At 43.1% G+C, this 12,911-nt stretch overlaps 2 protein-coding genes across 3 annotated transcripts; one reads left to right on the forward strand and one right to left on the reverse strand.

The window, feature by feature from the left end:
• Positions 1-123: 123 nt before the first annotated feature.
• On the reverse strand, positions 124-4,073 carry LOC112567348. Of its 2 annotated transcripts, none has more exons than XM_025244026.1 (2): positions 3,504-4,073; positions 124-1,411 (listed from the first exon to the last, which is right to left on the reverse strand). In XM_025244026.1, exon 2 carries the CDS (start codon positions 1,384-1,386, stop codon positions 754-756), a length of 633 nt encoding a protein of 210 aa, XP_025099811.1. In that variant the 5' UTR covers positions 1,387-1,411; positions 3,504-4,073; the 3' UTR covers positions 124-753. The 2 variants fall into 2 exon arrangements, with proteins under 2 accessions (XP_025099811.1, XP_025099810.1); XM_025244025.1 differs by having other exon boundaries at positions 124-1,388; positions 3,504-4,065.
• A 1,198-nt stretch (positions 4,074-5,271) lies between these two features.
• LOC112567345 (leucine-rich repeat-containing protein 74B-like) lies at positions 5,272-12,673 on the forward strand. The gene is made up of 13 exons (XM_025244020.1): positions 5,272-5,295; positions 5,903-6,402; positions 6,750-6,922; positions 7,144-7,251; positions 7,660-7,753; positions 8,272-8,321; positions 8,809-8,890; positions 9,269-9,354; positions 9,674-9,868; positions 10,121-10,216; positions 10,769-11,043; positions 11,635-11,720; positions 11,883-12,673. The coding sequence occupies exons 2-11, from the start codon at positions 6,072-6,074 to the stop codon at positions 10,799-10,801; spliced, it is 1,248 nt and encodes a 415-aa protein (XP_025099805.1). The 5' UTR covers positions 5,272-5,295; positions 5,903-6,071; the 3' UTR covers positions 10,802-11,043; positions 11,635-11,720; positions 11,883-12,673.
• The last annotated feature ends 238 nt before the right edge of the window (positions 12,674-12,911 follow it).

Below are 12,911 nucleotides of genomic sequence, written 5' to 3' on the forward strand. Positions count from 1 at the left end.
CTTTTTTTCCTCATCCTTTTTCCTTCTGTCCTCGTTTAACATTATTTCCTGTCTTTTCTGTTTCTCTTTGCGCGCGCTGGCGACTGCTCACACGCAAAGATGGAGGAACAGTTATGTTACGGTTGGAAAGAACAATTCTTTATTAAACTACTAAACTGACTTTCAGACATAATATGTTAAAAAAAGAAGAAAAAACTGCACAAGTAAATTCCACATTTGAAATACATCATCGAAAATATACATTCATACCTATTGCATTTCTTTCTGTAGAGGTACTACAAAGGAGAGAGAATATCGTATTCCTAAGGAATGCAATATTCATTCCTGATAATAATCACTCGGCAAACTGATATTAGTCTTTTAAAAAATGACTTTGGAGAACCATTTTGAAACAGCAACACACTATATAGCGCCTTAGATGTCTGACTTTTTCTAAAACACCTGATCACTCGGATTAATTAAACACTTTGTGTTTGAAGAGCCATTACTTGATTATGTTAATCATGATTTATATTTAAACATTATCCTGTATCCTATGTACCCACTGTCGTTAGCACTTCAATCTGATGTAGACTACTGGGCAACATGTCAGAGCTGACCTCAAGAGCAGATTGTAGAAAGTTTATAGGATGTGATGGCCGGGTGACCTGGTCACGCCTCGAGTGAATGGGAACCACTGGCTTACGCAGCAGACGGCGTGACAACGGCTGACCGTAGTTGACGCAGCGGTCGTGCGGTCTCTTCCCTTCGTTCCTAGCGCGCATCTCGTGCACCAGTTGACGCAACCCGCAGCCGCTCGCGCACTGACGTACGAGGACTGGTGTGACCCTCCAGGTCATCCTCCTTAGTCGACATCTCGTGCTGTCCCGGCTCCGAAGAAGAGTAATTGTTCGACACGGAGGCATTTACCCTGGCGACTACACTTCTCTGGTAGCCAGTGAAGGTGTTGTAGGTGGCGGGACGCACGCAGGGAAAATGGTGACAAGGGAGTTGTGACAGAGCCACATAGCGACACGATGAACCCATCCTCCCTTCTGAACCCTCGTCTCTTCTGTCATCAACTGCATTCTTGTTTTGAGGACAAACCAACGAGTTGCACAAGCCTCGCACGGGATCGCTCGGCTCGGCAGAGTTATTCAAGGGAGGTAATTGCAGTCTATGACTGACGACGTTGTCTCCCTTGGGATAGTGTTGAGGCGGGTCAGCGCTCATGGCCTCCAGCAGGACAGCGTGCTGCCCGCGAGCGAGACGTCGCGTCGACACCGCCTGCAGCTTCTCCAGCACGTGCAGCTGCTGCAGCAGCAGGGCCTCGGCCGTCTGGTTCAACCGCCTCGCACGCAACGACGCCACCTGCCGCTGTCGTTGCTGTCCCTTGATGACATCCATTTCTGGCGAGACAAAAATCAAGTCCCTGAGTAAAATAGGAAAACACTGAGTATCAGAGAACACTGGGATAATAGTTACAGCAAAATAACGAAGAGAAAACATTTATATCGGTTTTCGTCACAGACATACAAGCAGGAGGCTGTTTATGTTCCTACAATATTGCACTGCTACTTTTTTTTATCTTTGCTCTTTTAACCATACCAAGTTTTTTCTTGAGATTTCTGTACATTTGGTACTGTATATAATTTGAATTCGTTTCTGTGTCTTGTGAACTCAAAGCCGTTTTCTCAGTGCTTGGTCGAGCGAGGAAAGCTCATGGCATCCATTATACAGCTCGACCCCAGGAAGAAGGACGGTACTTTCATGCTCGAGTGCCCTGACTGATTGATACCATTGGTGAATGTCTGGCTTAAAGCTCTACCCGACAGAAGGTTACAGCTCTTGTCAATCAATCGCTATCCGTCTAGTAGTTTAGGACTATGTTGCAGAATGTCTGTTGTCGACTCCATGTCATCAACTTTATGAATGAATGGATGCAGATGACCACGCACTCAGGTCTGAAATAAGTATAGCAAGTGCCAGACAATGTTTCACCGATGGCAAGAAATTTCTGGACTATGTTTTGTGAATGAGTTATGTGTTGCCACATATGGGTCCGGTGTACTTCTCATGCTGAGTATGATATTTTTTTCAATATCTAATATCATATATTAATATCTATGTTACTAACAATAGTGATATCAAGATTACAAATGCGAATATCAGGTTTATTAGAGAAGTGTAAGACGAGGAATGTTCCTTGAAAAACCATGCAATTAACAACTCCAAAACAAGAAGAACAACAACAACAACAACAACAAAAAAAAACAAAAACAAAAACAAAAATCCAAATTTTGAAACAAGGAACAAAAATGAAGAAACAGATTATATTCAAAAATCAGATAAACAGATTTGTTGCTACCTGTCAAATAATGATGTATCATGAAAAAAAAAAATATTAAACCTTGTTTCGTTCTAATCTTTAACCGTTAAAATTTAGGGTGCAGGCAGGCCTTTAAAGGTTTGTCATTAAATATTCCCTTCTGTAGCCCCTTCCACTCCCCGATGACTGTCACGCTTGTGTCGATGTTTCTTTGCTCGAGAGATGAAACATTTTTGCTCGTGGTGTGAATGGCTGGATTGTCCGAGCAGAGAATAGAACCAAAGCCTCAGCCAGTCGCTGGGCGTGAATACGTGAGACCAACTCACCGCCGCGGGGCTTATGCCACTAAAAAAATAGTTTCGCAATTTCATAACCTCCTTGGGAGGCACTTGACAGCTCAAAGTAAAGTTTTTCTATTGCTGTCTGTTGGACATTCTAAGCTTGCAATACAGTTTCAAACCTGCCTGTTCAGCCCTTAAGAACTGCCTTTTAGTTAAAGAGCAACGAACCTCCATTTGCTTTGGATAAATTCTGAAAAAAAAATCTAATCTTTTATTTTGCAGCGCAAATGAAGCTTAAAACGATTAGACATAAATTTTTTTTGCAGTATAGACTCGTTACAAGCTTTATCAGGTCTGTCAATGCAATCGATTACACAAACCAACTTAAAACGGAGTGGTTCACTGGACCGTGTGCTGTAGGCAACGATATTAAACAAACTGTGTTGTCAGTGTCCCAGTTGATGGAGACAACTGTGAAGCACTTTCTAGAAAAAAATTTAATATAAATCTTGAAATTGATTGAGGGCGGTAAAGATAGAATGGTTAAAAGTAAATGACATTTTATCAATGGTTTTCAGATATCTTAGTGAAAGGTCATATAACCGCTTCAACAGAACAGAACCAAACAAAATAAAACAAGGAAGATGCGTTCATTCTCTAGCTATACTTAGGCTATTCCTATACAGATAAAATACAAGAATACCAAAAACACAGATTAGTTTAATGTAAAATCTTTAAACAAGTCTTTAATAAAAACAATACCTGGCATTTGCATTCCGAAGTTATCTTTCAATACTAACATTCACCAGCGGTTTGATTCTGTTTTTTGGTTTTGAGGTCCCACTTATTTGCTGTTGTTTCATGAGCTAGAAAATGATTTGACATGAGCTAACATAAAAATTAAAACTACAGACCTGTCTGTGGTTCCTGGTCTGGCACTAGAGGTCAGCTTCACACCTGTCTCCCCAGTATTCTGCTTGTACTGACATTAGTGATTTGAAATGACACACAGGTATAACCAACTCCTGATATTACTGTCCGATCACGATTATAAACAGGTTAGATGTTACTGAAACGGTCCGGCAATTCTTTTAAACATTTTCAGGTGAAAACCTGTATCAGGTGTTTAAACACACCACCATGACCAGTACACCTGCATTGCTTTGAAGTCGTCGGCTAGTGTGAGGTGTATCCAGCCTGTCGTCCTTACCTACTGTGCATGCCCTGTCCCATTTAAATGTTGCTCTAAGCACATAATTTTCTTTCTAAGCACGCTGTTGTTGCCAGTCTCGTCTTGTCAAGAGAAGAAGCTATTGTCTGTGCCTTTCAGAGACAGAACAATGCAGTCCTTTGGTCTTCCGCCCGGCGACGCTGGGAGTCCACCGGCATGTCGTCTGCAATCATTGAACCTCATTGAACACCCACCCGCTCCCAGACCACCACCACCGCCGTTACAACTACTTGGTGTCCTAACACTACTTTGATCACAATGTAGGCTTGAATGAATGTATTCTTATTGAATGGCGGTGTTGCAATACCTGCTGCTTACCCGACTAAAAAAATTATGTACCCTTGTAATGACTTGGCTTTTGGATCGTGTTTCTTAGACTCTGGATGTCAACGACTTTTCCATCCAAATATAGGGAGGTACCGGAGGAAAACAGCAAAATCTGGATGATAATGAAAAATAAATCATAACTATCTAACTGAAATTCCTAGACTGTAAAATTCAAGGCTATAATAGGGATTGTTTAAAGTTTTGTCATAAAATGTCATGTGGTTATAGAAGGACTATACAATAAATGAGAGTAGTGTTACCTGCGTGCAGTCAGCCCACAACAGGAACTGTCACGTGGGTTGTGTGACCTGTGCACGCTACAGGTGTGCTATCCTCGTGATTGCCGTGTAAATGAACTCGTCACGTCTCATCTTGATGACAGACACGGTTGACCGAACTGCGCATGCTCACCATCTGTACCACGCATTCCGGTGCACAAAGGTGATGAATCATGTAGGAAGAGATCAGAAAAGGTGTATTGATTATTTGGGGGGTGGGGAGGATAACGGTAGAGGGTGGTGGGGGATATTAGGTGGATATGAGTTATTGATTATTCGTTGTTGTCACGCTGATAAGACGGGTGCGTGTACAGGAGGTAAATGTGAAACCTGCACACCTTTCCTCAACACCCGGACACACCTGGTCGGCATCAAGGAACGGAAATAATGGTTTGAAATAGCAAGTCAGCGTTAAGTGGGTTAAGAGATCAATGTTGGTAAAGCTGGTACACGCAGACGCACGCTTGCACTAAGGCACACAAGCATGCAAGCGCACAGGCACACACACACACACACACACACACACACACAAACAGACGCGCGTGCGCTCACACAGAGACATACACACGTACACACATAAATTCTAATAAACATACAGACACGCGAACACACACATACACACACGCACACACACAGACATGTACAAAAACACACACACACACACACACAAAAACAGACAAGTAAAAAAAAAAACACACACACAGACATCTACAAACACACACAAACAGATGCGCGCGCACACACACTCACATTCATTATGACAGACGGACGTGCGTCAAATGTACCAGTGACGAGTTTCGAGATGACGTCATCTACACATTGACGTCAGAGGAATTTACCTGCACCATAGGGACTGGGGGACCCCCTCAGGTAAGTCGAGTGTATGTCATAGTCCGGGTGGAGTACTTAAAAATGAGCACATCCCTGTCACGTGACCATTTTTAACATTACATCTTTTATTACAGTATTCTAGGACAGGTGGAATGTCTAACCTTTGTCCTCATGACCGTAAGACTTACCCTGGGTGTGAAATCATTTTACCTGACAGTATTTTCTAGGAAAATATTTGGGGAAAGAAGTGCTATATAAATTGAACATATTATTATTATTATTAGTTGTTGTTGTTGTAGAACATTTTAGTACATTATATACAGACAATCCTATTGTAAACCAGAAGAGGAAGAAAACGCAGCGGAAGCACGTGTAAACATGAAGGTCCAACACATTTTATCCAAATCGAAGCACGACCACAAAACATAAACAAACTCAAAGAGAGTCGATTCCCTCAGAGTATCAGGCGAAGGAACAGAACTCTCATTTGAGGAACCACACCATTTGCCACGACAAAATGTTGTGTTGTCAAGTTCATAATCTCATTTTCACAAACAAACTAATAAGAAAATTTACAATCGTTTGCTGAATAGGTAAAACAGTTTTCTCTGTCTCCCCTCTCTCTCTCTCTCTTGACGGTGGGCAGCCAGTCCAGCCTTTCAAGTCTCAAAGGTCCGTTCTGGCCGACGTGTGGGTCGACATGGGTGTCATTGAGATGAAGGAGGATCCCACTGGAGAGGCCAACAAACAACCAAACACGCCTAACCTTCTCAACTGGCGACGCTCGGATAAACAGAAAGAGGCCAAGTCTGGAAATGGTCAGCACAAGAAGACTGTCCAGGCTGCAACACCGGCGCCCGTCTCGCTTCCAGCCCTCGACCGCAACAAAAACGCAAAGAAACGACACGACAAAGGGACCGCGAAAGAGAAGGGAAGACGAAACAACACAACGAGACGAAAACAAGAAAAATCGAGACACGCATAAGAAAAAGGATACCGACGAGGGCGGAGAACAGATGTCGCAGTCCTCCGCGTCAGAAAGCACTTCTGAAAGTTCCTGCTCCACTGAAGGAAAGAGAATCCAGGAGGGACCTCTAGAGGATGAATATGACGACAGCGATGCTCTGGACCCACCGCCAAGTCCAGGTAAGCAAGGATTTCAGTCCCCAGGTGAGATTAGGGGTCGAGTTCTGCTGATGGAATTGAGGCTGTCGGGGTTTGCTGTGGAACAGGGGGACCTGAGATTTCAGGGAAAGGGTTTGTGGGTAAGTCCAGTAGTGATATTTGGGGGATGTACCCGTTAGCAGGGTCGGCCTTCTGGTGATTTTCTCCGATCTCTGGAACTTCCCCCCTTTCTCGTCATATCCTCCCCATCTTTCACTTCCTCCTACACTCATCGCAAGAAATCACCTCTAGTGGACAAACTTCACTACCATGTCGATCGACTATCCTGCAATGATCTGAATAGTTTGTTTCACCTGTCGAACGTTCAGCACCCATTGTGGACGAGCCCGAACGAGTGAAGGTGATGTACACAGCCGTGTGCCTCGACACGCGGACCGTGCCCAGCCAGCGCTACATCCGGGAGATTTGGCGGCAACGTGTCGTGGTTTGTCACCAGGGTCTGGACCACAGGCAGGGCAAGGCCATCGCTGTGTCTCTGAAGGCAAGTGTCAGGCTGTGTCCCAGCATCCCATTCATACTTTCTTAAAATGTGTGTGTGTGGTCCTTGACTACATTTGTGACTTGTCACCACACTTGCCTATGTATCTATGTACTTTCGTCATTGTTGTTTTTCTGTCTTTATGTGTTTCAGTTTCATGGTAACCGTTTCTCATTCTGTTTAAATTATCTGTCTTGTCCTTTCTGTCTTCCCTCTGTCTGCAGAAGAACTACACTGTTCGCGAGCTTTACCTGAGGGACAACAAACTCGGCGCAAATGGATTTGAATACCTATTCAATGGACTCATACTGAACAACACACTGAGGCTGTTAGTGAGTGACCCTTGCTTTGCTCCAGTCCCTTAGTAACTGCGGGACTGTTGACCCTGTGACCTCAGGAACGAGGACAAAAGAGAGGATACATTACTCTGATACGATGATGACAACATTTTGTCATCTAATGGCACCACGTGCTTCTCCCGATGTTTGCTCTATTATTCTTTAATTATCCTGAAAATGTGTGTGAAGTAATTCTGCCAACTAACTATCAGAAAACTGTCAGACTTTCAGACAGACTTACAGACAGACTTATAGACTGCTAAGAAATATGACTAGCGACTGTTTGTGTCTATGCTTGTGTCTATGTGTGTTTTTACATGTTTATTAACAGATTTTTCGATCTATATCCATGGGCATTCATTTTTAAGCACTGTTTATTGTATCTTTTCTCTATCTCTGTAGGATGTTTCTCAGAACGACCTAGGGACTGAAGGTGCCGAACTGTTAGCCGCTCTGATTACTCGAGAAACACCGTTGGAATGCATACTTAGTGCAGGTAGGTAATGTCGACACCTGTACTTGCCTAACCTCTCACTTGTATCAACCTTACTACCCCCTCCACACATCATTATCACCGGCGCTGTCTTTGTCTCCGTCTTCTCCTTACACCTGATGTGTATTATTAGCATCTGTCTAATGCCACAACTTGTCACAATGGTGCTACTCATCTTGCCGCCCCCTTCACGCACAGACCACTGCTAGTGACATCTTGTGACATCTTGTGACATCTTGTGACATTGCGACAAGGAATACTGGTGTATCACATCTCCGCTACTAATTGTTGATGAGAAAATTTCACCGAATGCTAGTGTCATGAAGGTACTGACTGCCAACCACACATCACGTGACTACAAGACGAGACACTAGTGTCTACCTGTACCTGCTGTATCACTACTCGCCAGTGCTAGCAACATGAAGTTCTTACTGACGACCAGATGTTAAACATTCCTAGAGACCATAACGAAGGTTTGTGTCTCTTTATTTCAACAACTCTGTTTTGTCTACATCTTGCAGGCAATTGCTTTGGGGACATGGCTGCCAAGTTCTTGGGAGAAGCCCTCAAGGTAAGCGACATTTCAATGGTTAAAACTTACAGACTGAGAAGGGAAACCATCTATTGTACACTAGCATTAAACAGTCAAAGAGCTTGGACAGTGGGAATCGTAGCACACCATCTAGTTTTGATATCAAAGCACTCTGACATGGACAATAGAAATTTGATGACATTCCCAGCGGTGCTGAAAATTTGGTATGGAATGGGGAATCTCGTATTAGACAGGAATATGTCAAAAACCTGTGAATTTGAGCTGTAGGCCACAGAGTAAATACATGCAAACATGAACCTTGAACTGGTGGCTAGTGTGAAATTGCATGCACAGCCAGGGCCTGGTGTTATTGTGTTATTCTCTCTCTGATGTTATGCTATCTTTGATGTTAATGAGCAGACTAACTTTCTGTTATGCTTTTTATCTCTGATGTATTGCTGATATTTTCCTTTCTCTGATGTTATGATTTCTTTGATGCTATGCCATTTTTGATGTTAATTAACAGAGTAACGATCGATTGTTGGAACTCGACTTGAGTTGCAACCTGTTTGAGATCGGTTCAGGAAAAAGCTTAGCCGAAGGCTTAGGTGAGCCTTTAACCTGTGATGATTGAAAATTTTTCTACTTTTCTCTGACTGTAGCAAAAATTCTGGTGCTGGACTTCTTTATTCCAGATTTCAGATTAGGACACAATCTTTGTCTGTCTGTCTGCCTGTCTGCCTAGCTGCCTGTCTGCCTATCTGCCTGCCTGCCTATCTGCCTGTCTGTCTGTCTGTCTCTATCTGGTTGGTTGGCTGGCTGGGTTTTGTGAAATGAAGTGGACTGCTTTAGTCAAATGTGTTTGTCCTACACTTTATCATGCTTATGATTCGTATTTTTTTTTTGTTTATTTGTGGCATGTCATGTCCTCTTGTATGTGTGCCATCTGTGTGTGTCACTGACCGTGCTATTCTGTCATTTGTCAGCACAAAATATGAATCTTAAGTGGCTGGACCTGAGCTACAATCATTTTAGACATGCGGGTCTGCTGGCACTTCTGACTGGTTTAAAGGTATTTAGTTTGAGACAAGAGAAGACAGCTGGATCACACACACAAACACTCAAACACACACACACACACACACACGCCCGCATTACTTTTAGAAGGATTAATTTCTTCCTCCTATATATAAATATATAAATATACATGTGTGCATTCATATCAGAACTCTTTTTAACACACTTGCAGCCAATACACGCTTTCGCAAACAAACAGCCACACACACATACACACTCACACAGACATTAATGCGAGCACGAGCACAGGTGGTCGTTAGATTGTCCGGTCAGCCGACTGTCCGGTCAGTGCTGACGTTTGCTGACGTTTGCAGCAGAACACCGGCCTCCGAAGCTTGAGTCTGGCGTGGAGCTGTCTGGACAGTAGACACGTGATCGCCCTGGGCAAAAGCCTGCAGGACAACTGCTGCCTCCTGTCCCTCGACCTGTCCGGCTGCCGTCTGAACTCCGCCGCCATCTTGAAGCTGCTCACCACCCTCCAGGGCAACACTTCGCTCAAGACACTGAATGTAAGCCACCCTGACTGCTGCCTAGCACCAGTCTCAGTCTGCAAGTACCCGTATGTAAGTAGGAGTCCATATTGACATCATCCCAAAGTAGAAGCCGCTACTGGACACGTCTGACTTCAACGGCTGTAACTGTTTCCAATTCTTTGAATGTATGCTGAAGCAAAAGCTAACAAAATGAGAAAAGCTAGAAATTTCCAGAATATACCAACTTCTGACCTGTTCTGTTTTCATTTGGACTCTGGATTTCAACAGGTCTCTGACAACCCTTTCCCGATATGCGAGAATATCAAGCTGCTGAGCAAGCTGAAACTTATGGACTCACTGGCTATAGAAAATGTATATATGAGTGTAAGTATTCACGATGGGCATCCCCTTCTCTCTCTCTCTCTCATTGTCACCTACAGTTCTGTAAGGACGAGATCAGAAAAACACCAACAAAAATGTTATTTAAAAAATTAGATATAATATTAGAAAAATGATCAAGAAACAAAATGATTATTCTAACGAAACATACATAAGCAGTAACCCCATAATTTCCAAAATAAAAGCAAGTTTGGTTTTGAACCTCGGCCGTCAGGTCCGAACCTTCAAGAAAAAACTCCGATACCCAGTGCTTTCCCATTTGTCGCTCCTCGATGCAAAGGAACAGCAAAGGAACGAGCACAGATAAGGGAAGATAGGAAAATATAAAAAAAAATCCTGGACAGAAAATTACATTCCTTGCACATATAGCAATCCTTTTAGTTGCTTTTTAGTCTGGAAAATGTGGCTTCCTCTTTGGCCACACCTACAGTCCCGTACTCACAAAACCCACCCATACTTAAATTTGTTTGTTCGTTTTTCAACAAAAATAAACAATCTTCGCCTGGATGTCTGCTAGTCCCGTTGTTGCTGCCTCAGAACATCAAGAGGACAGCGAGCTGGAGGACATGATCCACAACCTGCGGGAGGCCAAGCCGACCTTTACTCTCAACTACCGCAACGACGACAGAGGCGACGAGGTGTTGATGCGCCACATGACGAGGGGCCTGGTCAGGCATCGCTCCGACCCTCTGCTCCTCCTCCTGGACCACGTGCACGCCAAGAATACGGACATCGCTGGCTTGTTACTGTCGTGCAGCAGCCTCGACAATCAGAAAGTTGTCAAGCGACATGCGTTTGTTCGTGGTCTGATGGTGAGCGCCATATCGACTACTACTACTTACTGTGGTGGTGGTGATGATGATGATGATGATGATGATGATGATGATGATTGTGATGAACACAAATATAAGCATACGGATTTGTATATATATATACCGAAGTAGGAGACACTGGTATGTGAGGCGAAGGACCTCTGGAGGCTGGACACCGATGCACTGCACCAAGTTGTGGTCAATGATGTCCAGACTTTGATTAGCGTGGGACAGTTTACCTCACAAGTCAGGCGCAATGAGAAATAGGTCTGATCCATCTCCCTCCCTGGCACAGCAGCCTACTGGATCACGTGACCTTTGCACTCTTCTAGAGATTTGGTAACTGATCGCCGGGGTCAAATGTCTTTGCACTACAGACACGTGCTATGAAAACCACAGGAATTTCTTTTTCGAAATTTTATTTTGAAGAAATAGTTTTTGTTTGCTTTGATAACATGATGTTTTGTTTGGATGATATGGTGTTTTGTGACAAGCTTCCCTGTGGTACGACTTGTGTGTATGTGTTATTTTGATGTAAAGGTAAGTCACGTGTTAAGTCACGAGCGCGTTCATGTAGGATTTTGTGTGCAGGACTTTGGCATCAATTTGACTATGGAGCAGGTGAACAGTCTGATAGCCATGTTTGACCCAGAGGCCGACTGGGAAATCGAAATCGAGTAAGTGTTACAATTCGTCAAAGGTTTTAAAATGTGCAGCAGCCATAAAGTCTTGGCCTTTTATAAATGACTGTGTTACCTCATGGTGACCTCATATTAGAGTTCAAGCTGTTTATTGACATCTTAGTAACATGACTGCGTCTCTGCTTCCCCACTGTGCAGTCACGTGGTTGACCTCTGCCAGCGGTACCGGCAAAAGACTTGGTGGGAGTTGGAGGAGGAGGAAGCGCAGCTGCAGCAAATCGTCAGGCCCTCGGAAGATAAAAATGTAAAAAGTGACTATGATGACCAGGATGTCATGTGAGAAAGACTACTTCAGACCAGATCCAGTCTTGCTTAAGCTTCATTCCCTAAATTCCCCGTGTGTGCTGTTGCTGCCCTCAGTATGGCAGCAAGCTGGCGCCTACATCGTGTTCAAATATTTCAGTCAAGAATTCATCATTGGTACTGACTCTGAGCATTTGTATTGAAACAAATCCGTAGGCATGCTGAATATTCATGTTCACTCAGATCGACTGTCAGTGTGTGTGTTTCTGCGTTCCCGCATATGTATGTGTGTGTGTGAGCTTGTGTAAATTTGTGTGAATTTGTGTGAATCTGTGTGAATTTGTGTGATCTTTGTCCGTTAGTGTTAGTGAGTGTACGAGCCATTTAGAGAATGAAAAAGCTTATCGACAATTTCAAGGGATGTAACTTCTAATAAAACACACTGACGATTTTACGTGTGTTACCTCCCTTACCCGGAGATAAGGTGTAGCATCTACTACACTTTTATGTTTAAAATAAGCATTATACACCCATTTGTGATATCGAAGCATTCCTCGACTGAATAATGTCTTGCAGTAGTAAGATTTTAAAAGCTCGGGGGGAAATCCATGTCATGAAAACATCACTCAAAAGACTCACTTGAAGGACAGAACCTCAAGAAGAGTTTTTTTTATATACTATTTACTCTTTTTATAATCTTTATATTTAATAAAATTAAAACTATACTGTTATTAACAACTAACATTGAAGAGAGTTTTCAGTGTGTGGAACGAAATGGAACGAGATGGAACTTAATACAACTTTGTTAGCAAGGTTAACATTATTATGTGTAAAAACCATCCTCTTACAATTTCATTTAACCTCAGGGTTAGATTATACTGCAAAGATTTTTGATTTTTAATTTACATTTAATTTCAATTTTAA

This window comes from Pomacea canaliculata, linkage group LG6, assembly GCF_003073045.1.
Source record: "Pomacea canaliculata isolate SZHN2017 linkage group LG6, ASM307304v1, whole genome shotgun sequence".
Classification (NCBI taxonomy): domain Eukaryota; kingdom Metazoa; phylum Mollusca; class Gastropoda; order Architaenioglossa; family Ampullariidae; genus Pomacea; species Pomacea canaliculata.

Excerpts from the sequence above, each read along its gene's own strand:
- LOC112567348 (XM_025244026.1), bottom strand. The coding sequence starts at position 1,386 with ATGGATGTCATCAAGGGACAGCAACGACAGCGGCAGGTGGCGTCGTTG.
- LOC112567345 (XM_025244020.1), top strand. The coding sequence starts at position 6,072 with ATGGTCAGCACAAGAAGACTGTCCAGGCTGCAACACCGGCGCCCGTCT. Across the intron at positions 6,923-7,143 it reads CCATCGCTGTGTCTCTGAAG|AAGAACTACACTGTTCGCGA; the intron begins GCAAGTGTCAGG and ends CTCTGTCTGCAG. Across the intron at positions 9,355-9,673 it reads CACTTCTGACTGGTTTAAAG|CAGAACACCGGCCTCCGAAG; the intron begins GTATTTAGTTTG and ends TGACGTTTGCAG.